General features: G+C 37.5%; 3 protein-coding genes across 10 annotated transcripts in view; 1 reads left to right on the forward strand and 2 right to left on the reverse strand.

Moving 5' to 3' along the window:
• Positions 1-6932, forward strand: part of LOC103721207 (DNA polymerase I A, chloroplastic-like) — a 31551-nt gene extending 24619 nt beyond the window's left edge. For 2 of the 4 annotated variants that reach the window (XM_039117213.3, XM_088701511.2), the window contains exons 9-12: positions 239-331; positions 2751-2963; positions 4714-4803; positions 6250-6932. In XM_039117213.3, the coding sequence (XP_038973141.3) occupies positions 239-331; positions 2751-2963; positions 4714-4803; positions 6250-6411 (558 nt within the window). In that variant the 3' untranslated portion in view covers positions 6412-6932. Of the gene's footprint in view, positions 1-238; positions 332-2750; positions 2964-4713; positions 4804-5857; positions 5996-6249 lie in introns of those variants that run through there. The other 2 variants (XR_005507496.3, XM_088701512.2) reach the window with 2 other exon arrangements.
• Positions 6933-7399: 467 nt separating this feature from the next.
• LOC108511803 (transcription termination factor MTERF8, chloroplastic-like) lies at positions 7400-14641 on the reverse strand. 5 transcript variants are annotated; one of them, XM_088701513.2, is made up of 3 exons: positions 14085-14639; positions 12123-13428; positions 7400-8264 (listed from the first exon to the last, which is right to left on the reverse strand). In XM_088701513.2, the coding sequence occupies exon 2, from the start codon at positions 13310-13312 to the stop codon at positions 12146-12148; it is 1167 nt and encodes a 388-aa protein (XP_088557639.2). In that variant the 5' UTR covers positions 13313-13428; positions 14085-14639; the 3' UTR covers positions 7400-8264; positions 12123-12145. The 5 variants fall into 5 exon arrangements, with proteins under 5 accessions (XP_088557639.2, XP_088557642.2, XP_017701689.4 ...); XM_017846200.5 differs by lacking the exon at positions 7400-8264 and adding an exon at positions 10358-11039 and having other exon boundaries at positions 14085-14641; XM_088701516.2 differs by having other exon boundaries at positions 7400-8292; positions 12123-14641.
• A 3566-nt stretch (positions 14642-18207) lies between these two features.
• On the reverse strand, positions 18208-21519 carry LOC103721206 (serine carboxypeptidase 1-like). The gene is made up of 8 exons (XM_017846201.4): positions 20859-21519; positions 20293-20400; positions 19827-20101; positions 19498-19752; positions 19072-19190; positions 18884-18982; positions 18652-18757; positions 18208-18435 (listed from the first exon to the last, which is right to left on the reverse strand). The coding sequence occupies exons 1-8, from the start codon at positions 21253-21255 to the stop codon at positions 18292-18294; spliced, it is 1503 nt and encodes a 500-aa protein (XP_017701690.4). The 5' UTR covers positions 21256-21519; the 3' UTR covers positions 18208-18291.
• Between the last annotated feature and the right edge of the window lie 586 nt (positions 21520-22105).

Below are 22105 nucleotides of genomic sequence, written 5' to 3' on the forward strand. Positions count from 1 at the left end.
CTCTGCATCATCATGAATGTGATAGGATATCTCAAGATATCGCTGAAGTTTTTTTAAATTTTTTTTAATATGTGAGATTTTTGAGCTAGAGGTCAGGGATCAGTATTTATTAGTTTGTTCTGTATCTGTATCACACTAACCATTTTTGTTCCAATTCTGAGCCTCCGAGGCTTATGGCTACATGGAAAATAAGAACCTGACATGTACTGTCCCTCCCTTCTGTTTATGCTGGTTACAGGATGCTTTTGCTGCTGAAAGAAGGAAAGCTAAGATGCTTAATTTCTCTATTGCTTATGGAAAAACTCCTGTAGGGCTCTCTCGGGATTGGAAGGTACTCTTATCTATAAATGGTGCCATCTCTGTTTAATCTTGAGGTTTTAAAAAAGGCTGAATCTGTTAAAGTCAATTTCCGTTTAGATATTTGTGAATATATAGCTGTAACATCAGAAGAGGATGGATCTATCCTTGAAGCACTAATTGCCTTTTATTAGGTATAGTGGAGCACTCGCTTTTCTATCCATGTCCATGTATCTTAGATGCTTCACGACTCTGTTAGTTTGTAAAGGTCTTAAGGTGTTTCTAGTGGTATGACTTCAGAAAAGCTAATGGATCTTTGACATGGCAGAATCTATTTGCAAATGGATTACATAAAGACACAGAAATACTTCATAAAGATGTATAGAACTATCAGATGAAAATATATAGTAATCCATGGTCAGATTCTCAGAAGCAGCTGGTGGTTGCATGGAGACATCATGAACCCTTCCATTCCTGCAAGTGATGTTGCTAAGTATCCGAAATGAAATACTAATTACATATATAATTATATTGTGTTGTTGCATTTCTCTTCATCACTTTTCTTCAACCTAATAATTGTAGCTATTTCTTTTCTTCATGTGGTCCCCTAGAATGCTAGATGGAGAACAATGTAGTCAATAGGTTAGGTTATTGCGTTTTTTATAAATTCTGAGTGAATGCTCAAAGCCTCTTCAATAGTCTCCGGACATTTCGACTGAGGCCAAAACGATCGTGGAAAACACATGGACATCAAAGGAGAGAAGGTCAATCAAGAAAGGTTATAAATTTCTTTTCTTAACTTTGTTTTGCACCAATTCATCAACTATGTATCTGGCCTGACCACTCAAACTTTTAATTGTTGGTTCCATAATAAATTTCATCCATGCCCTAGCTAGATTTCTCTTTATTGATGTAGAGCAAAAAGCTTATCCAAGCATCCTTGTCTTGGCATATGACAAAGGTTGAGAAACGCAAATATATGACAACTCACCACTCTAAGGCATTATCTGAAGCCACTCTCAACTTGATTCTGGAATGAAATTAAAATCTTAACTGAGCAAAATGTACATTTATGATAGCCTTCCAAGTTATAGATAATATTTATTTGCTCCCATTTCTTGAACCTTTATCCTCCTTGAATGTCCCCTATTATGATGCCACTAAGTCAAAATACGAAAATGTTCCTTATAGAGGTGCCAGGCCCACTGTTCCTTAGAGGTGCCAGGCCTACTGTTCCTTAGAGGTGCCGAGCCCACTGTTCCTTATAGAGGTGCCAAGCCCACTGTTCCTTATAGATGTACCAAGCTCACTGTTCCTTATAGAGGTGCCAAGCCCACTGCTCTAGAATCATCCTCATTGCATGCTCTTTTTTTTTCAGAATAAAAAAGCATGTATCTGTTATTTTCTTGTTTGTTAGTGGCTGTTAACTTGTTTTGCCACTTTGCTGTTTTAAAAAGAGTTCTATTTGATGAACTGTCTTGAATATGGTTTGATGTTTTTTCTGAACCTCTCAAAACAAAATCAAACCTTTTCAGTTTTAGCTACATCAGATCTAAAACTGAGGTTGGTTTCAGAGTTTCAGTAAAAACTTTCTAATGGCCAGATTTATACTATATAAGTCATATGAGCATTTATACTAATCTTGCTCTCATTCTCTCTCATGTCTTTCAATTGTGAAAAGCATGTTCCTAAGATTAAGCTTGAACTATGCAAGTTTTCTGAATATTGGTAGTGTAATGATGTTGATATCAAATAAATTTAGAGAAGTAAAAAAAAATTGATGAAGACTTGGCTATACAACAGTTAAGCCTAATAGCCATTCAGTTTTTTTTTTTTGGATAGTCATCAAACAGTATAATGGAATGGTATATCCCACTGAATAATGATGTGAAGCGTGGTTATACATGGTCATCGACATCCATAAATGCATGTCATAATATACAGACGTAATGCAAGTTTTCAGCATGAGACCACAAATTGATATACTTAGAAGGTCCTGAGCAGTATAATACATTTTAAAATGAAATCGAGTTATTTTTTAATATTTTAAAGCTTTTTTTGGACCCCCATTCTATCTATTCTGAAAAGTATGAGTTGCCCAATCAGATGCTTAGAAGTGGGCTAGTGACATTCAAGTAACAAGTTTTCCAAGCTTGATGTATATATTTTGTATGTATGATTTTGTATTATGACACATTTAAAAAATTACTTAAGCATATAGTTATACAGTTGTATCTAATGAATTGAAAAATGATAAACAAACATGCAGAAACAGTGGTCCCAAGAATATTATTTTGACATATCTGGATTTATTGGCAGAAAATTTATAATCTAAAAGATAGATGGAAATTGTTCTGTATTGATTTAATATTTACCAATTGTCATTAAATCTCTAGGAAGAATCATATAAATATCTATGTAACTGTCCATCTCAATAACATTTTTGTGCTTAGGTCTCTACCAAAGAAGCAAAAAAAACGGTTAAACTTTGGTACGATGATAGAAAAGAAGTTCTCCGGTGGCAAGAAGAATGCAAAAGACAAGCATGGGAACATGGGTGTGTTTATACTTTGCTAGGACGGAGACGCTGTTTTCCTCCAATGACTCATGCCAGTCATGGTCAGAAGGGTCACATGGAGAGAGCTGCAATCAATACTCCAGTACAGGTACTTTTCCTTTTTTAGCATGTCCTGGCTGCAACTAGAAAGAACTTGTTTGGGAGATTTGCCTTTGAAGTTATCAGCATATTCATTATCATGAGTTCTGTTGTCTGGATATTAGTAGCAGGAAACTTCTATCTAGGTTCCCTGCCTGTTTCAGAATTTATTAGGGAAAAACCTGCTTTCTATTTTCAATTTTTCAAATAAATCTGTATCCTACAGTCACACTCAAATCTGCTCCTGCTTTAGGTAACCAATGTCTGAAGTTGAAAGTTGTATTTTCCTCTGAGTTCTTTTACAAAACTAAAAGATGTTAGACATCTCTTTACCTACTGAAATACCAAAATGATCCTTTTGTTCAACCTTGGCGTGATGCAGCACTTATAAAGTTGGTGTTTCTGAAAAAAGGAACTAGATGGTGAGCAATGCACTTGTACACATTTATGGGCAAAGATTACTCTGAAAGCACTGAATCACAGTGAAGTGTGAAATGGTGTAAATTGCATATAGCTTGATGATGGCTGAGTGTAGATCCATATAGCAAACTGAAGATATTGCGATAAGGCCTGTTCTTGATTGTGTTTTATTGCATAAATATCCCGGAGACGATATTCCATGACCTACTGACAAATAATCCAGTAATTCTCAATTTTATTTTTTGCAACTCATTCTCAAATTTATTATCCAAACTTTCTCATAATTTTGTTCTTCCTTGATAACAACACGCTTCTGTGATTTTTATGTTGACTTTCAATTTTTTTAAAGATTTCCTTGATTTTTAGAATGGTTTTTTTGCGTGTATACCCTCCTAAATATTTTGAATTTGCATGAATACCCTTACAAAGTTGTCATTTACATGTATATCATATATATTTTTCTTTTGGCAAGTCTACCCATTAAGGGTATTTCAGTTATTTAAATTTTAAACTGCTCATTTCTTAACGGCATTAGATGACATGAATACATGTGCAAAAAAAGGAAAAAGAAGGGTATACATGCAAAACAAGTGTTTTATGAGGCTATATATGCAAATAGCAATTCTGCAAGGTTATTCATGCATATTTGAACATTTAGGAGGGTTTACACCCAAAAAGAACCCTTTTTGAATATTATCTATCCTATATTTTCAAAATAAGTTCTTTTTATTTATTTAATTTTCAACAATTTCCTAAATTATCTGATTTTTTTCGAGTTACATACTTCCATGCATGGCAAATTAATTTCAAATCCTAGATATGTACTAAGATATACATTTATACATGCTTGCATGCACAGAGCATGTATGTTGCACATACACACAACACAACACAACACACACACACACACACAGAGCATTACCTAAACTGATATATGAGAACTTAGAATCTCCCCCTAGTGCATACACTGTGGAACCAAGTACCATTGGTGAACTTGTTACCGATATCTGGTGCGGAAGTTTGTGATGCTGTTAAGTTGGTTTTTTATTCACTTTTTTCTCTGTTTTCTTTATGGTGCAGTTTTTTATTACATCATCAAAAGCATTAAATCTTATGAATGTTTCGAGTGAACTTGAGTTTTGGACCTTCTTATATGTATGCTATATGGTTAGGAAGTCTGGAACAATTGATTGTGATATAAAACAACTTATCAATTGGAAAAGAATATTATGATCTCATTTTTTGTCCTTTTCCTTGAAAGTTGAAATGGCTACCATTGCATTTGTTCCTGCAGAGTTGTTTTACCTATGCAACAATTATATTTCTTTTGCTTTTAACAGGGTAGCGCAGCAGATGTTGCTATGTGTGCAATGCTTGAGATAGACAGGAATAATCGTCTGAAAGAGCTTGGATGGAGACTATTATTGCAGGTTTATTAACCAGATCCCATTCTTGATTTTTTCCCCCATATTCATCCAAAACAAAGAAAGTAATTAATCATCCATAGTTAATAATTTTCTGATAATAGATTAATTGTAATTTTTGACAACCAGATTAGGTTAATCTCCTCAATCCTTGTAATCTGATTCATTTATCTATAAACTTTCTTTCCCCTTCTTCCTCTTGGATGCTAATTTTATTTGGTAAGAGACGGGTAACATGCTTATGATCATCATATTTAGAGTTTCTAGCCCACTTTTTTTTGGTCCAAGTTATTTTATTAGTTATTCTCTGAAAATGAATATTAAACACTTTATCTTCATCAAATATATCGGTTGTTTCTTCTCTCGGTGCCTACTGGACAGTGCTTGATGGTTACCTTCTGTCAATGAACTAATGCTCGCATATATCTTTTTGAGCATCAATGTGATGCTGCTACTGTCATGTCATTCTTTTTTTAACATTATTGATCCTTGGTCACTTTATGTGAATATTCTACCATTTTACTCTGAAGGATCCCAATTTTCTAGCGAACTCCATCAGGGCATGGCTTCTGGCTGTTTAGAGGCGGCACTTTCTTTTCAGTTCTGTGCTAGTTATACTAGACCTACATTGCAAACAACTTCTTTTGACTCCTTACAGGAACCTGACTGTATAACCTTACATATAGTTAGTTCTAAACCCAAATCGTAAATTGAGCACTACCTTTTTGACGCAAAATTTTAGCTGATAAGGTTGGTTTATGTTATATTATCACGATCTTATGAACTTGATGTAGATGACCTGAAATGCCTTTTTTGACCTAATATACCACAATGAGAGGCATTGTCTGATTGGATGTTGATGCCAGTGTAACTTTCTTCTGTCCTCTGTTAGTGTTGATACTAGATGCTTCTGCATTGACTCATGAATTAGGAGCCAGAGTTTGATTAGAATGCACCTTTATCTGCACTATTTTACTTTTTTTTTCCATCAATAATATAGATATCTTTTTGGCTAGTTCTAGAAGCATTGTTACAGAATATTATGTGCAATTGTCATCAGGTTTGTGAGCGACTCCTGCTTCAGTTACCACTTGCCATGTTCTGATAACTCATCCCAAAATGTTTTTGCAACCACAAAGAAGAAAGCCTTATTACTGGTCAAATTTTAACTTGTGGGCTTGTTTTCTCAATATCTCAGGTTATTTATTTTTTTTCCTTTTAGATGCTAAACCTTGTGAATCTTCCAGATTGAATTAATCAGCATTGTTTTATTTCCAGTATATTTTTTTTAAATCTTGCTACAAGATCCATAATTTTTTTTTTATTCATCTATTTTTGTAAAGCAATCCATCTAAAGATTGCAGCTCATTTGGTGTTAGTTTTGCTTAGAGTAGGTAGTTTTCTTTTCACTAAGCAGCCAAAAGAAGAATGACAAGTATATTGTGGAACCAGGTGCATGATGAAGTGATACTGGAAGGACCTACGGAGTCAGCTGAGCTTGCCAAGGCTATAGTCACCGAATGCATGTCCAAACCCTTTTATGGCACCAACTTCCTCCAGGTTGACCTTTCTGTTGATGCCAAGTGTGCACAGAACTGGTATGCGGCCAAGTAAGGAGTCATTAATTAGACCCAGAGTTTTGCTTGTAAAGCCAACAAGAAGGGTGTCAGATCCACCTTGGTTCATAGGCAAGATAGCTACAATGTATTATGTGATGGAAATTTTGGTCAATCGGACATGCACCAAATTTTTGGTCGGTATGGGCATGGTATGTGGCCATGAGGAGCTTGATCGGTCATATTCACACGTTCTCATGTGTATTAACATGAGTAAAAGCTGTTCAGATGGCTGTCCATTGTATATTAGGTGGTGGCTATAGTAATGCTGTCTCCTTTTCACATTTGTTCCCCAGTTCTATTCAAAAATGCCTATATGGAGAGGAAATACTGGTGTGTACTGAACTGGAGAATAGGGAGGGTGTCCTTGTTTAGTTCTAGACTAAATAATGGTTGTCCTGATTTGTTCCTTTGCTTGTTCTAACTCGTGATTTTGTATGATCATCATTGAGTTGAATGGAGATACTCAAACTCCTATTGTACATAATATTCTTCTGAGAAAAATTGATTCTTCTTGTATTTCAGATGTACATCTATGAGAAGTTGGATGAAATCTTGGCAGAAATTTATCTGTTATTGTTTTCATATCGTCACCCACCAATCTGATCATGAAATTCTCTGTCAATTGCCAACTTCAAAATCGCCTTGTTCAACATTTTTTGTAAAAAAATTAGCTATCACCACCAGTAGTTGCGCTGCACAGGTAGAGTTCTGAATTTCAAGCTGAAATCCGAGCACTTGGTTAATGTAAACAAAGTTGGTACTACTTGCATTTTTCTGTTTGCTGCTAATGCTTCTCTCTTTACTAGTTATCATTCTTAATCTTCAAATAAAGAGATCCCATCTTTCATGTCAGCAATTAAGGAGAGATTGTTAAAGCCGGTTGGTTGTGGAGCTCCAGAGCACAACCTAGTGGCTTGCTGTAGGTAAATTTGTGGGGGCTGCCTACAGAGAAGTTCCTGCAGAAGCGGTCTTGTATGTGGGTAGGTGCTGAAGATGTAATCATTTTATTTTTCTCCCTTCTTCCTAATGCTACAGAGTGCCGGACCTTGTTCAAGCAAGCAGCGAGGAGGATACATTACGAGCAGTGCTATGGTAACTCTAAAATTCAGATGGAAAAAAAAAATCACCCATCTGTTAGCAATCAAGCCCTTCGTTTAATTCCAGAACCAAGAACTAGTGGGCACCTTGCGGCAGGGAAGAGAATTCACCAGATCGGTCCTGATCTCAGCATCAAGAGTCCATGTATTGGTGCAAGCCCGGGCTGCCTTCAACCAACCTGGCGCAAGGAGGGGGAGGGAGAGAGAGAGAGAGAGAGCAGAATATCACTAGAAAACCTTAAACAACAACAAATAAACATCAAAGTTATATTTGCAATAGAAGACAGGATCACAACCACATCAGTAAGACTTGAATTAAATACAGAACACACATCACGGTACCTGAGAATTCTGACACAGTAATGATGCAGTACAAAGTTATGCAATGGCTCACATAATGCTGCTATAGTTTCTAGCAGAAGATATGTTTGTACATAGAATATGAGCACCTGGGTACTTAATCCTTTATAAGATTGGCAAATTTGAAGGGACATATCAACACATTTGCAACTAAAATGGCTCCAATACGACCAGTTCTGGTGGCCACGTTTGCACCAAAGATGCATGCACTGTGTTCTGGGAACTCCCTATATAGGACATAGGCATTGTGACTTCTTGACGATAAATGGCTTCAGGAAAATTCTTAAAAGCATGGATCACTGACAAAGGAGACTGGGGAGTTCCGTTGAGCCAGCAACTGCACTGAGTTGGCTTCAAGTTCTTGCCCCATAGGAAGCATGCCATGTACCATCTGGCATACATTAAGGGTGAAGGATGAACTTTAATACGAGCGACAAAAAAAGAGCTGTGTCATGCAGTAATTAAATAGAGTAACTGAATATAATAAAGTTCAGCATTGATAATAGTAAACAATAATGAGGGTCGAAAGAAAATGAAACAGGAGTACAAAAGTTATGTAATCTGATACATTATGCAGTCCACATCTTCAATGACTTTGCTCTCAAACTATAATAAGACCATTAAATGTTATTCATTGAATGTGTTGTATAGGCTTCCAACCATATATTAAAGCAAATCCTCCGACAACAAATGCATTATGCACTTGAGAATTGAAGGTCATTTACTAAAAGAATCATCACTGTTAGCAAAAAAATGCATTCATTGTGATGAATCATTGTGTAGAATTGTTCAATCCATCTATAGGCTGATAAACACCCAGTAATATGCAAATGGCATGCAGGAGTGCTTTGACCTGGTATACATAAAGAATCAGACAGTAATAAAGCCTACGGAGAGATGAAGCTGTTCAGCTCTCAATCCCCTCTTCCTGGCCGCCTTGCCAGTCAGAGAAGGCACACACAGAAAACTTCACTTACAGATTAGAAAAGAAACGAGTGCATGACAAACTGTTCAAATAATTCAAACAACTTTCTTCATGTATTAATTGGTCCAAGTTAACTTTCACAAAGAATGGGATTCCAGAGGATGATATGGATGCTGCAACTTCTTTCAGGACTAGTGGCTTCAATCAGATTCCCAATAGCATGGGCTACTAATGTAGATATATTACATCCATTAAACTAGAAAGGAAGCTCAAATTGGCTCCAGGATCATGCTCTCAGGGAATGCATTTTACACACAATTAAAGAAAGTGGACATGAGTTTTGACTTGTATTATCCAATAGATTAAATGGAGTAATAACTCATCACATATTTGAGCTTCAGTTTGGTGCTTCAGAAGAGGAAAATAGAATATTAGTACAATAGCAATCTATGCAATCTGACATACATATTACAGAATCCTCTTACCTTTTAAATCATTCCATCTAATACCATGCCAAGCAATTACTAGGATGATGCAACAATGTATATCAGTACGCTCCTCTCCCATTATGCCTAGACTAATATTGTTTCATACTGCAGCGTATGTTATCAACTATGATTTTACATGCTAATAACTGTGGGTAAATGGTTGAATTGCACATTAACTGAGAAATACATTTCTTACTTTACCTGTGCCCAACTCTTCAATTTCTACCGAGTTTGTCCCCAGTTGTCTATTTGATAATGCTAGTCACATTAGGTTTGTTGAACCAATGGATGTTTCTAAATCTGTTCATTAGCAAAACAGGCTAGAAATCATTTCAAGTATTCAAAGAATGTTTCTCTCCACTAGAAACAAATTTGAAGCTAGAACAGACCCTAGGCAGCACCTATCTCAAGAATACTGTACTGTTTCAAGCTAGTAGTGCCACACAAATTGAACAGAAGATTTTAGTGGTTGAACTGCAAAAGCATGATAGCTGAATCTCAGAACCACCACAGAAATGTGCCTGAATATCCTACACTGGACAAAATTCTGCTAATACAATTTCCACTGGATACACAGCCTATACTAACAAGACTGCAGAGAGGTCATAACACAAGTTTGTTGGACAGCAGCTTTATACACATCGTCTAGCTTACCGGCTTGAAAACAGAAGATAAGATGTTGATGATGAGTACCATTTAAAAGCAGAAGTATGTAGATATGACAGAAACATGTCTACAAAATTACAGAAACTTTAATGTTGACTGCCATCTCCACATATCGAGATTAAGGCTTTGCCAATCTTTCTATTGGGATCACAATATTGGACTACTCTCTCAACAATGGTCAAAACTAAGATCTAGTTCTAACTTTTGAGTTGATACGGTAGAGAAACTCTTTCATTCACGTTGCTCTAAGAAAATGATTTGTTTTGGAGTTGACAGGAAATAATAAAAATACAGAAATTCAGAAAAAAATATAGTTATTATAAAAAAAACCACCAACTACAAGTTCATGGCCTCCGTTGTTACACATCTAGTGCCACCCAACCTAGCAACACATGACCGAGCATGGATTGTAAAGTATCATTGCATTAGCTCATCAAGTAATCCACATTTGAGCCAGATTCAATTTGAGAGAAAAACAGCTACTATCAAGCTTTCAGCAATCTTCTCTATACCTATTAAATGGATAGGAGAGAGAAAGCTCTACCTTCTCCAAAATTCAAAAAATTCTACAAAAAATTATAGAAAAATCGAGCATGTTATGTCATGAAGTCCAAATTGAATGGACGATATCCTATTCAAACAAATATCCTTCCTCCACTCCTATTTAAATATATTTAGAGATCGAGAAACATTGAGTCCATGTAAGGTGGCAACAATACGATGCCATGAAGAACATCATCTCCACCCTGCCCTGCCTACCGAGCCTCTAGAGATCTGCAACAAGGTTCACTCCTTTGGCAATGAGGCCAAGGCCAATACCATCTCCACTGCGCTTGAGCACCACGATGTACCCAATAGTAAGACCCCTCTCCGCCTCACCGTCCACCTTGGCGACACCCTCTGCATCGAGCTCCTCATAGCAACTGACACTTACTAAAGCCTCCACAACGAGCAGGACTGGTGAGGAGCACCTCTCCCACATTGTCGTGCGCCACTACCAGCTCCAGGCTTGGACCAAGTGGTGCCGCCACCTTCCACACATCAATGTCACCATGTGGAGCATGAGAGACTTCTACATGGAGATCACCTTCGAAGGAATATTATAACACTTCTATCGGCCAGATAATACATTCTTAAAAGAAAAGGCATTGCATGCAAACAAAGCTTGATGATGTTTTTAAAGGTACTTAGGAAAAGTGTTTAATGGGTCACTGCAGGAATTGGCCTAATTTCGTACTACCTGTGGATACTATTGCATGGATTATTTGATAAATTTTTTATATATACATGCTTTTTCTTTGTTTGATGGGTTTGTGTTCGTCGCTTCTTGGATTGACTTGAATGACTTGAAATTGGTGTAGAGAGGTTTTTGTTACTGGAAATCAGAAATCTTGACCAAATTTTGATTGTAGTGTTAATGTTAGATTGTTAGTGTTATTGTTAGAGTTTGTTTAGATATCACGAGTGGGTTTTTGTGTACATTGTTTTTTGTTGGATGGTTTTGTGTTTGTTTTTATTTCTTTTGGGTCCAATCTAGTGCATCTTATTTCTACATCAGCATCAATATGCAAATTATAAAAAAGAAAAAAGATAATGTGCCTTTATGTATACGTATACAGAAATAGATATACATATATATGCATACACACATGTCTGTATGCATTGACATGGTTATAATGAACAATTGATACATGTCAAAACTCCTAGCACTCAATTTCTGATATAGCTGAAACTCTTTAACATGTCATTGGGCTATGTAATACTCATCAGTCTATGGTTATGCTAAGTTCAAAGATTTAATAAGTGCCATCAGCATGAGGTGCTCCTAGCAATGGGTATTTCATGCCATGCTGATACATGTAAAGTGAGCCTTTCTTAGTAAAAATAAATAAGAAAAGGACTTAAATGAATGTCATGAGAACCCAGTCTTGCGTGCTGGTACTGGTCTAGCAACGTATGTGCCAGTCAGCATGAAGATTACAGGCCAACACTTGAAACCATTGATTCGGCAAAAACTGAAACTGGGATTCATTAGAACAAATTCATTAACTGGATATACTAAGCACACAAACATAGACTCACTTGCTCATATTGATGCTAAACCACTTCTCTCAAAAATTTTGCCAAAAAATAACTGAAAATCTAATGGTCAAAGGAGAAAAAATTATACCTGAATTTGTGAAATTGCACAACTCAGCGGGTTCTGCCTCTATTGCAGCAAGAGGCATGCATTTCACAGAGTTCAGGGACTTCCTCCTTGTGGCGGAGAATAAAGTTCTTCATAAAATTCTCCTCCGAGAGACACATAATGGTATACGGACTGTAATCATCACTGCATAATCCTTTTGATTTCAGAATCTCCATGGCCCGATACCGAGGGATCAACCTGTTCTCTAAACTACACATCAGGAGCACTGGATGGTGCGCGAGGTAGGAGGGTTGGCAACCAGCTTCCTTCACCCAAAACTCCATCTTTTTCTGCAGCGCCTTCTCAGAAGCGCCTAAGATAGAGGGTGTCATACGGAAAGCAGAAAGGAACTCCGACTCTGACCAGCCCAAGATTCTCATGAACTCCATCTTCGCCTTGAACTTGGCTTCGTTCACTCTGTAGAGGATACGAAGGGCCCAGCCGAACATTCCCGAGTGGCGGGGTATCCCAAGCCCCTCGGTGCGATCAATCAAAGCCTGGAGCGAAGCCGGCCTCTGCACGACGACTGCTGGATGCTGCTTCAAGATGACAGAGATCTTGCTCTCTGGAATGCCGCAGTCCCGCAAGACTGCTAGGTTAGGAAGGACACACTTTTCAACGCTGCAAGAGAGAAGCCGCAGTCTCCTCTTGAGGAATTTTATCAGGACGTCATTCGATCCGAGGAGACTCCTCCACAGCTCGATCTTGGGGAGAAGGGTGGCGTGGAGCCTGAGATTGAGGCTGGAAGCGTTTGAGAGCGTGATGTGGATGACGTCGGACTCGGAGAAGCCGAGTTCTCGTAAAGCTCGGAACTTTGGGGCCAGGCGCTTCTCCACGTCGAGGGAGAGCCATCTGGGCTGCCAAGAAACGAGCTTTTTGATCTGGGGGTCATCAAAACCGTGTCTTTTGAAGAAATTCAAGACGGAGTCCGGTTGTTGGGGGGATTCGATGCGGCGGACGTGCTTCAAGGCTCTGGCGGCCTTCTCCAGCGAGAACCCGCACGAGTCGACGAGGTAGTCGACCATGAAATGCGGTTTCGGGGTCGCGGCGGCGCCGGTTGAGGAGAAAAGGCAGAGGACGTCTCCGAGGAGGCGCCGGCGGCCATGGAAGAAGGCGACGAGGGCGTTGGCGCCGTTGCGTCGGAGGGAGGAGGAGAGCTCGGGCAGCAACATCGGGAGGCCTAGAATATGGTCCGTCCCCGGCGAATAGGTTTTGGACCCGCTGGAGCAAACCGCTTATTCCTCCTAGAATAGTTATTTCTGCTTTCCTGGGCTGAAATTACTTGTTCCTGGCAGGAATAACTCTAGGGTGAGGGTTACAACTGATTTTGTGAGTTTGTTGTATCAATGCGATCAAAATAAAGGAGGAATAGAAACAAGTCCTATTCCACCCCTATTCGAGTATTTAAAAGAATAAAAGGCACGAGTGAATGGCAACAGCTATTTTTTTTCGATTGGCATAAGACATATTCCAGGCTTTATGTCGGCTTTGTTCCCAAAGCAAATCTTAAATTAAACCCCTGTTGTTTCCAAACCAAATGGCAATTGAAGAAAAGCTTTATCAAGAGCCATCTGAGAGGAACAAGAACAATGGAGAAAACTTCTATCAAGAGCCATCAGAGAAGAACAAGAATAATTTGGGAACCTGAATCACTATTATCACAACATACATTCCTAGTTGAACATTTTTCCTGAGTAATCTTAAATCTCTTAAATCTATACACAATTTATCCATTATCATGTTTAAATGTCATGTTGTGTTAGTGTTAGATTCTGCAATTGGAGTCAGGATCTCTGAAACCTGTTAACAGTAATGAACATGCGTACTGCATTGTCTATGTTCAAGGATGCCAAATAAGTTTTAAGTGGGTTTTAAGCACTCCTTTTCATGTTGATCATCGTACAATATGCCCATAAATCTCAAGTTGCATGGAAATGAACTCACGCAAGTTCGGTTCTGTTAAATCCCAGCATAATCAACAAATCTGTGAATTAGTCTTGGAAGAAGCATGCTGGAAGCCACCGTGGCATCCTCCATGTCGAGATTCATATCAGACGACAGATATTGGTATATCCAGATAGATTATCCATCATCTGGATTTGGTGAAACCTGAGATTGAGATCCAGATCCCGTGAAGTTCAGAAGCAGATCCATAAAGAATTCCAAGATTGCAAGCCATGGAGACCGTGAGATCTCTAAAACTTCCCAGAATTGTTTAAGTCTTGTTTCCTCGAATCTGGCGAGGGGTTTTATGGATTTTGGACGCCGTCAGCTGGGAAAAACTGCACGAGCTCACGAGATATTCCACCAGGAAACGAGGTTTGGGAGATCTGACCAGGACGGAAGCGACGGCGGAGGGGAAGAAGCGGCGGCGGCGGCGGCTTGCCGGGCGAGGACCGCCTCCTAATTCCTAAACCCCATTTCATGGTGGAATACCACGTGAAGTTGTTCTTGGACTGCTTTGGGCCAGGAGGCGTTCAGAGATCTTTGTAACCTAGGGTTTTGAATCAGGTCCATCAACCTCAACCGGATTTAGAAGTCCACGTGGTCCGCATCAAACATTAAAGCCCATGGATCCAGTAGTAGTTTATCCTATTACTTCTTTTAACTGAGATGACACTGGTGGAATTGGTCCATGTAGGCACTAATTCCTCCTAGAATACTTATTTCTGTTTATTTGGCTGAAATTTCTTACACTTGGCTGGATAACTCTAAGGTTGAACAATTTGAAATTATTTTTGTCAAACATAAAAAAAGAATAATAGAAATAGTCCCCATTCTGGAAGTGGTGTCGTTATCTTTCAAGTGGCAGCTATAGTTGCCAAATAAATTGATTTTAGAATAAATAGATAATTTTTTTTTGAGTAAATTAAAATTTTTTTCTGTGATTAAGGATAAATTATACTTACATCCAATAGTATGAAAAATCTATGCTTACTTCTTTAAATTTTATTTTTATCCGATACTTCAACCCATAACTTAATAAATATTAGTCAAACTATTAACTTTTAATGGGACCCAAATATCACACTAAAAAAAATTAAAAATAACCAAAATAATCCCAGAAAAATCTTCATGAGGTTATGTTTATTACACTTAATCTTAATATTTTGTATAAACCTACACTTACACCCATTTAAATTGACCTTCCTAATTTTATCTCAAGTGATTTTTACTAAGGGGAGGACTGATTGTCTCATATGCCATTCCATTCCAATGATCCCTCGAAAATGTTTCTGCTAATTGTAGTGATAACCATTTCACCATACCCTTATAGTGTAATTTACAATATTTTGTCTTCTTTTGCAGATGTTTCAATGAAGACCTTAGGCTGAGTATCCTTTGACCTAGGAAGGAAGAACCTATATTCACAACTCCTATAATCTAAGGTGTTTTGGCGACCAATAGTCGGGTGGTGATCACTTTGATGGGAGAGTAGGGCCTCGACTGGAGTTGGATATAAGCATCAACCCTCGTTTCGAGTGGAGAGTGGTGCACTAGATCATGAATTCAATAGTTAAATATTTGACATGATTTTTGTTAAATATTTGTTAATAGTTATATATTTTTCATGAAATAAGTTTGCGACTATCCACTTTCAGTAGGAACATGAATTCAAACTATCTAGACATAAAATTACTTAGGTGTCACTATCTACCAAATTTTTGTAATTTACTCATCTCTATTGCTTTTCATTTTTTAATTTCTTTCTATGATCTCTAAATTACTTTCACTTTATTGAATACAAGTCAAGTCAAAAATTGATCTCATGTCTCATTTAAGTTGAGTTTAACATTGTGGTTGGAATCAACATTTTTTCTCAAATATTTATTTGTGCTCTACTCAAATTAGGTTTCTTGCAATTTCCAAGAATGTTAACTATAATTTCTTAACTTGAGAGGTCTATGGGAGCCTAATTTGGCAGGACAAACATCGATCAGTCTTACTTATATGGGAATGCATTGAGATGTATAAATTTTTGATTTAGTGAAATGAGATTAGATTAGATCAAAGTCCAATATTGCAAAATCCATACCTAATTTGATAAATATAAAAATCTTTTGGGGTAAAATAATAAATCATAGATGAATAAAAAACAATTAGTGCAAGTAAGGCCAACTTATAAGGATGTCTGAGGGTGTTATTGGATTTATTAGAATATCATGTTTTCTTATGCTTTTTGAAATGACTTATTAATGGCATGAGGTGCTTGGTTCGGGACCAAGTACCTCGCAAAACAAAGCATGCCGGTGGATTGATACTATATCTTAGCCCAAATCTTATGCATCAAGTATTAACTTAGGTCAAAGTTGTAACACAACCAGGTTTGCGCTGGATCAGATGTAGAATAAATTTGAATTACTACGTATAATCAAAACTAGATTAAGGTCTCAAGTAAGTGCTATCTTTGGAAAGCTTAATTTTTATCTACTCTCAAAGCCTATTAAATGGTGACTTAGCCTCAAGGTGTAATTAATAAATATAAAAATAAATGTAAGAAATATACCAATAAATCATCGGATTGGATATAGATTAGGTCGGCTTTAGAAAAACCACACCTGTATCCTAAATATTGTATAATGACATGTCACCAAAAATAGGTTTTTAAAGGTATTTTGTTTGCAATATACACACACACACATATTCTTTTATCATACAAATTTCTTATTTAATTATTTAAGAAATTGATTATAAAATTTTATTATCTTCTTGTGCATCACATGGATATCATATTTTTTTATTTTTTATTTTTATTATTTTATTTTATTTTTAATAATAATAATAATTTTCATATTTATTGCATCTTTCTTAAACATGCATTGCACATGCAGTCTGGTAGTATGTATGTATGTATGCACATACATATATACATACATACATACAAACAAACAAACAAACGAATTCTCTCTCATGCATCTAAAAAAGAAGAGAGTCATTGCTTTCTCTAATTCTCTCTCCCTTCTTTTATCTTCTTGTCTTTAAAGTAATCATGTTACCTCAATTTCTTCTATCTAGCTAAATACCTCTCTAAATCTAAAGCACCACCACCTCGTTCGTCGGGTTGAGTTGACTGACCCTATTTACTCTAGATATGGGAGAATAGAAAGGATTACCATATCAAAAATGGATCGGCCGAGGTTGAGGGTAGTGCTTTTAGGCAACTCGGAAATTGGTTTAGGACGGTAAATCAACAAGGGGCGATGGTTGATTGGTTGCAGACAATCTGATACCCCTGGATCGATAGACAGGTACATGGTAGCAACAAAGGAACGAGAGGAATGGCGTTTATTGGCTGGTGGAAAGAAGCCAAAGGAGACGAGAGCATGGCTTCAAAAGGAAAGCAGTAAGAGGAAGAAGAGATGGGAATTGGGAGATGGAGGGAGGGCCATGGGGAGCTCGACAAAGATCGAACAGACAGTGCCAACCCGTTGGCTTGACGGGCTCTATCACGGTATATATATATATATTTACTGTCTGAAAGCGCAGTGGTAGTTTGTTTTCTTAGAATTAATAAACTCTATCCCTTGACACCACCAAGAAAGATTAGCTTCGGATTTTTCTCCATCGGATCGAAGACATGCATCTTCTAGTTCTTGCTCAAGAAGACAGTGTTTTGATTCTTTCACCGATTGGTTATCTGACATAAATTTCTTGTGAGAAACTTCTCGGGTTCAGGTGGGAGCGCAACACCTTTTTCATTCGAGCAGTTTCTATTTATTTGGAATGCAATTAGCTCAGTTGTTTATCTCAGATATTGTTCTTTATTCTCTGTTGAAGTGAAAAAATCTAATAAAGATCATCGGAAGCTTGAAATTACTCCAATTGAATTTTATAATTACAGATGAGGAGCAACATCTTAACCATGGTCATTGAATCACAAGCTTTGTGTATGCAGTCCAAATTGAGCCACATCCTTGTTCTGCACCTCAAGGTATTGGAATGCAATTAGCTCAGTTGTTTATCTCAGATATTGTTCTTCATTCTCTGTTGAAGTGAAAAAATCTAAAAAAGATCATCGGAAGCTTGAAATTACTCCAATTGAATTTTATAATTTCAGATGAGGAGCAACATCTTAACCATGGTCATTGAATCACAAGCTTTGTGTATGCAGTCCAAATTGAGCCACATCCTTGTTCTGCTCCTCAAGGTATCAGGTGGTTGATGGAAGCTTTCCTTGGATGAATGAAGATATCAAGGCGAGTGCCCTCTCAGGCTGGTAGCTTGGAACCATATGGCCAGCTCCTCTTACTGTAACAAATACTAATCCTTGGTATCCAACAACATAGCCCCCAACCTGTCATGATTATGGTTAAATTAGTATAAAACATCATATTCTTCATCTCCAATTTGTTCCTAGTCTGAAAATAACATTTTAGCTGTTCATAAGTATTGTCTCCATCAGCCAGGATCACAATTGTCATACAATAAAATGACTTCTTTTATTGGCTGCTTTTAAGAAATGATTGGAATATGAAGATAAGCACAAGAGATCAATGTAGTGTGCACCTACCTGCTCGTTGTAATACCATGCTTTCCATGAATCCCTCACGGGAAGTTTTAGTTCTTTGATGGCATACTTCGTGGCTGCAGTCGAACATACCCCATCTACGTCACCACTGAAAAAAATTTAAAACAAGAAACTTTTCTTTAACATTTAACAAATTTTCTTCAGCTCATAAATAAAATGTGATAATATCTATATTGGTTGATTAGATTGCAGACAGAAGCAAGGATGAACTTACCTATACAACCATAACCTCGTCTCATTACTACCAATAAGCTTCTTAATGAGGGGGAGCACGGAAGCAGGCGCGTCTTTCCAGGAATAGCCCACAGCATCACTTCATAAAGATCACGGGAAGAAAGAAAGGAGTGTGAGATAAAGAGGACTAACCTTACTTGAAGAAGCAAATAAAGTAGTGGTTGGTACCTGCAACCTTGCCATGGGATTGTGGATTTCGTAATGTCTACGTGAAGAGCCTCATGCACCTTGGGATTGTTCAAGTAAGACGTGACGTAGTCTTCAGTGCAGGGATCAAAATCAGCCATCTGGTCCAGATAGAACAGTTTGGTTCTTCAGAAAATCAGATTTTAAGTCAGCAGTTTAGTGACTAATTTGTTCCTACAGATTATATCTTCCCATTCAGAAATAGCAACATAAAAGCCCATAAGCTACTCCCTTCCCTTAATTGACTTGTTCTACAATTCGGCATCGACTGCTACATGAATCAATGTTAGATTAAACTCGTAATCATAAAATTTATGCAATCTTTCCGAGCAAAGCTTCGCAATGAGAGCTGAGTTCGAAAGCCCCAGTCTCATTTTGATGGGAATAGGCAAAATGATAATTTCTTACTGCTAAACTGGACTTGGTCCGATTTTCAGCGTGGAGGCAGATCGGGGCGTAAATGTTGTACTCATCAATATTTCCAGACGTTGCTCGAGCGTTGTTTGCAGCAGTAAGGCAAGAAGTACTGTCTTCTTCTGTAGAACTGAAGTTGCAGGCCTGGAGAACTTCAGCATAGGCCTCATCAGAGATTAAGGCATGGCTCCACAAAAAGTCATATTCTCCTTGGTCGTTGGTCTTAGTATCAACGTAAGCATTGCCAATCTAAAAGACAAAGAACATCTATCAGACAGATCGATGCATTCAGCCGAAAGAGTTGATGCACCACATTTACTTACTGCAATGCCTTGAAGATTGATAACAGTGTGGTTGGGTAATTTGTTTTGCTGAAGTATCACAGAGGCAAGCTGCGGTGCATAATGGCCAACGTAGCTCTCTCCAGTTATGAAAAAATCACGGCTTTTGTACTGTGGAAATCTCTCCAACCAGTTGACTAGAAACGTATATGAATCTTTGGCAGTTCTTTTATCTCCATTGCTTGTATAATCTGTACTGGTGTTCGAATATGAAAACCCAACCCCGGCTGGAGATTCCAAGAAGAGAACATTTGCCACTGTCATAGTTGTAAGAAAAAGCTGTGATGAGAAAAGGATCAAGGCAAAGTAAATGCAAAAACATAGGGTTGATGAATGTAGGAAATCCTACTAAGCAACTAATTAAAATATCAAGAAAATCAATTCTATTATAATGTTTCGATTGAGGAAAGATGGGAAGAAAAAAAAGTAGCAAGTGAAGCTTCCTAACCATTGTTCCAAGCATACTGGTTTCTGCTAAGCGTTTTCCCATCCCTTTCTACTCTGAAGGGTCCTAGTTCCTGCATGGCTCCATATCCGAATGAGGAGCACCCAGGACCTGAAAACCCAGCATCAATCAGAAAAAAAAAACCTGCTTAGTATAAATTCAAATAATGGTGTTGTCAGAATTGGCTATAATTATATAAACAACAATTATCTAGTGATTAGACAATTAATGAATTTTAAGGACTGCTGTGCCAAGAAATCTAATCATATGCATGGTGGTGTTGATGGGAATATCGACGATTAATTAGAAAATGTACATTTTCTAGTGATAAGATATGAAACTATAGACCCAGCAAAAACAATACTAGTGCAACAAGTGGTAGCAAGACGCACACAACTATTTAAGCCGTAGAGGTGATCCAGAATAATCAAATATGAACATAGAGTTGAACATATTGATACAATAAAACAAAATAAATATCACAATGAAAGTTCATCTTTGGTTTTAGAACTCATAAGATTTATAACAACTCTACCTAGCTTTGATATTCATAATGTTGGATCAAATACCTCCATTAAGCCACAAGACAAGAGGCTTCGTCGAAGAGTTGTAAGGAGACTCCACGAAGTAATAGAACAGTGCCCTTTCCTTCTTTGGATCCACGGTCACATAGCCAGCATACTGATTGAAATTCACACCCTCGGGTTGCCCAGGCAATGCTTCGATCTTATCAGCCTCCATTAGCCCAACCTGCGAGCTCATATAGACCGGCGAAACAGGCTCAGTGGCGTCTAAGTCAGCCCGTGAATCAGATTGAAGAAACCATGATGAACTCTTAGAATTGATGAACTTTCTTAGCTGATCAGCCTCATTAGCTCTGCTGGTATTTAGCAATGCAAAGAGGAAGCAGCAGGTAAGAAGCAAAGAGAATGATGGAGTCTTCATTTTTTTCTTTGCCTTCGACATGGGATTGAGATGATGGGATTTATATACAGGATTAGAGAGGCTCAGTGGAGTTCTTCATTAGCCGTGTGAATCCCGATATTAGTGATGCTGATATTATTGTGCCCGGCCATAAATAGATTTGATTGCTTAATATGGGATATATCGATATATATGCTCAATGATCAGTAAAATCTATCATTTAATGTACCATAGATATTTGATTATCGAAACTTTCTATTTTATTATAATTTATTATTTATAGGTTTAGAGAGGCTGGAATTAGGTAAGACGTGCAAGATTCTATAGATGCCTTTTTTTTCTATTCAACAAGAATTAATTGATGACTTTTCTCTTTACTTGTACGACTTAGATGTCTCGTATTTCTCGAAAAAGTGATTCGATTGATAGGATTTGGTATGATACTTATGAGATCGATGAGATTGATATTCAAATATTTCTTCTTAGAACGTATTGATTTGATCCCATAAGCGGGACCACCACCCAATAGCATGTTGCCACCAGAAGCAGAACCCTGTATTTCTTCCAGAGAATCTCCTAATTGTTCCAGAGCAACTAGAAGGAGATTCTTTAACCAGAAAGAATTCAGTTCAGATGTAGGATACCTATCCAGAAGTTTTCGCAACTCAATCATGTATGATGGAATCATCAAAAATTTGATCTTTTCTAACTCTGTCTGTAACTCACTAGAGGCTCCTTGGGAGGGGAACAACAACTGGAAACGGTTTCTAATAATCCAATATCATTATTGGGAAATTCTTAATTTCTGATGAACGATGAATTTGGTTATGTAAGAAAATAAGGTAGGCGATATGAGCTGACAGCTCAGAATCCCCTCACATGCACCAACATA

This window comes from Phoenix dactylifera, chromosome 7 (assembly GCF_051530095.1).
Source record: "Phoenix dactylifera cultivar Ajwa chromosome 7, Ajwa_hap1_PhDact_Kaust_v1.1, whole genome shotgun sequence".
Taxonomy (NCBI): domain Eukaryota; kingdom Viridiplantae; phylum Streptophyta; class Magnoliopsida; order Arecales; family Arecaceae; genus Phoenix; species Phoenix dactylifera.

Excerpts from the sequence above, each read along its gene's own strand:
- LOC108511803 (XM_088701516.2), bottom strand. The coding sequence starts at position 13,312 with ATGTTGCTGCCCGAGCTCTCCTCCTCCCTCCGACGCAACGGCGCCAAC.
- LOC103721206 (XM_017846201.4), bottom strand. The coding sequence starts at position 21,255 with ATGTCGAAGGCAAAGAAAAAAATGAAGACTCCATCATTCTCTTTGCTT. Across the intron at positions 20,102-20,292 it reads CCAGTATGCTTGGAACAATG|TGGCAAATGTTCTCTTCTTG; the intron begins GTTAGGAAGCTT and ends CAACTATGACAG. Across the intron at positions 18,758-18,883 it reads ACGAGGTTATGGTTGTATAG|TGGTGACGTAGATGGGGTAT; the intron begins GTAAGTTCATCC and ends AATTTTTTTCAG.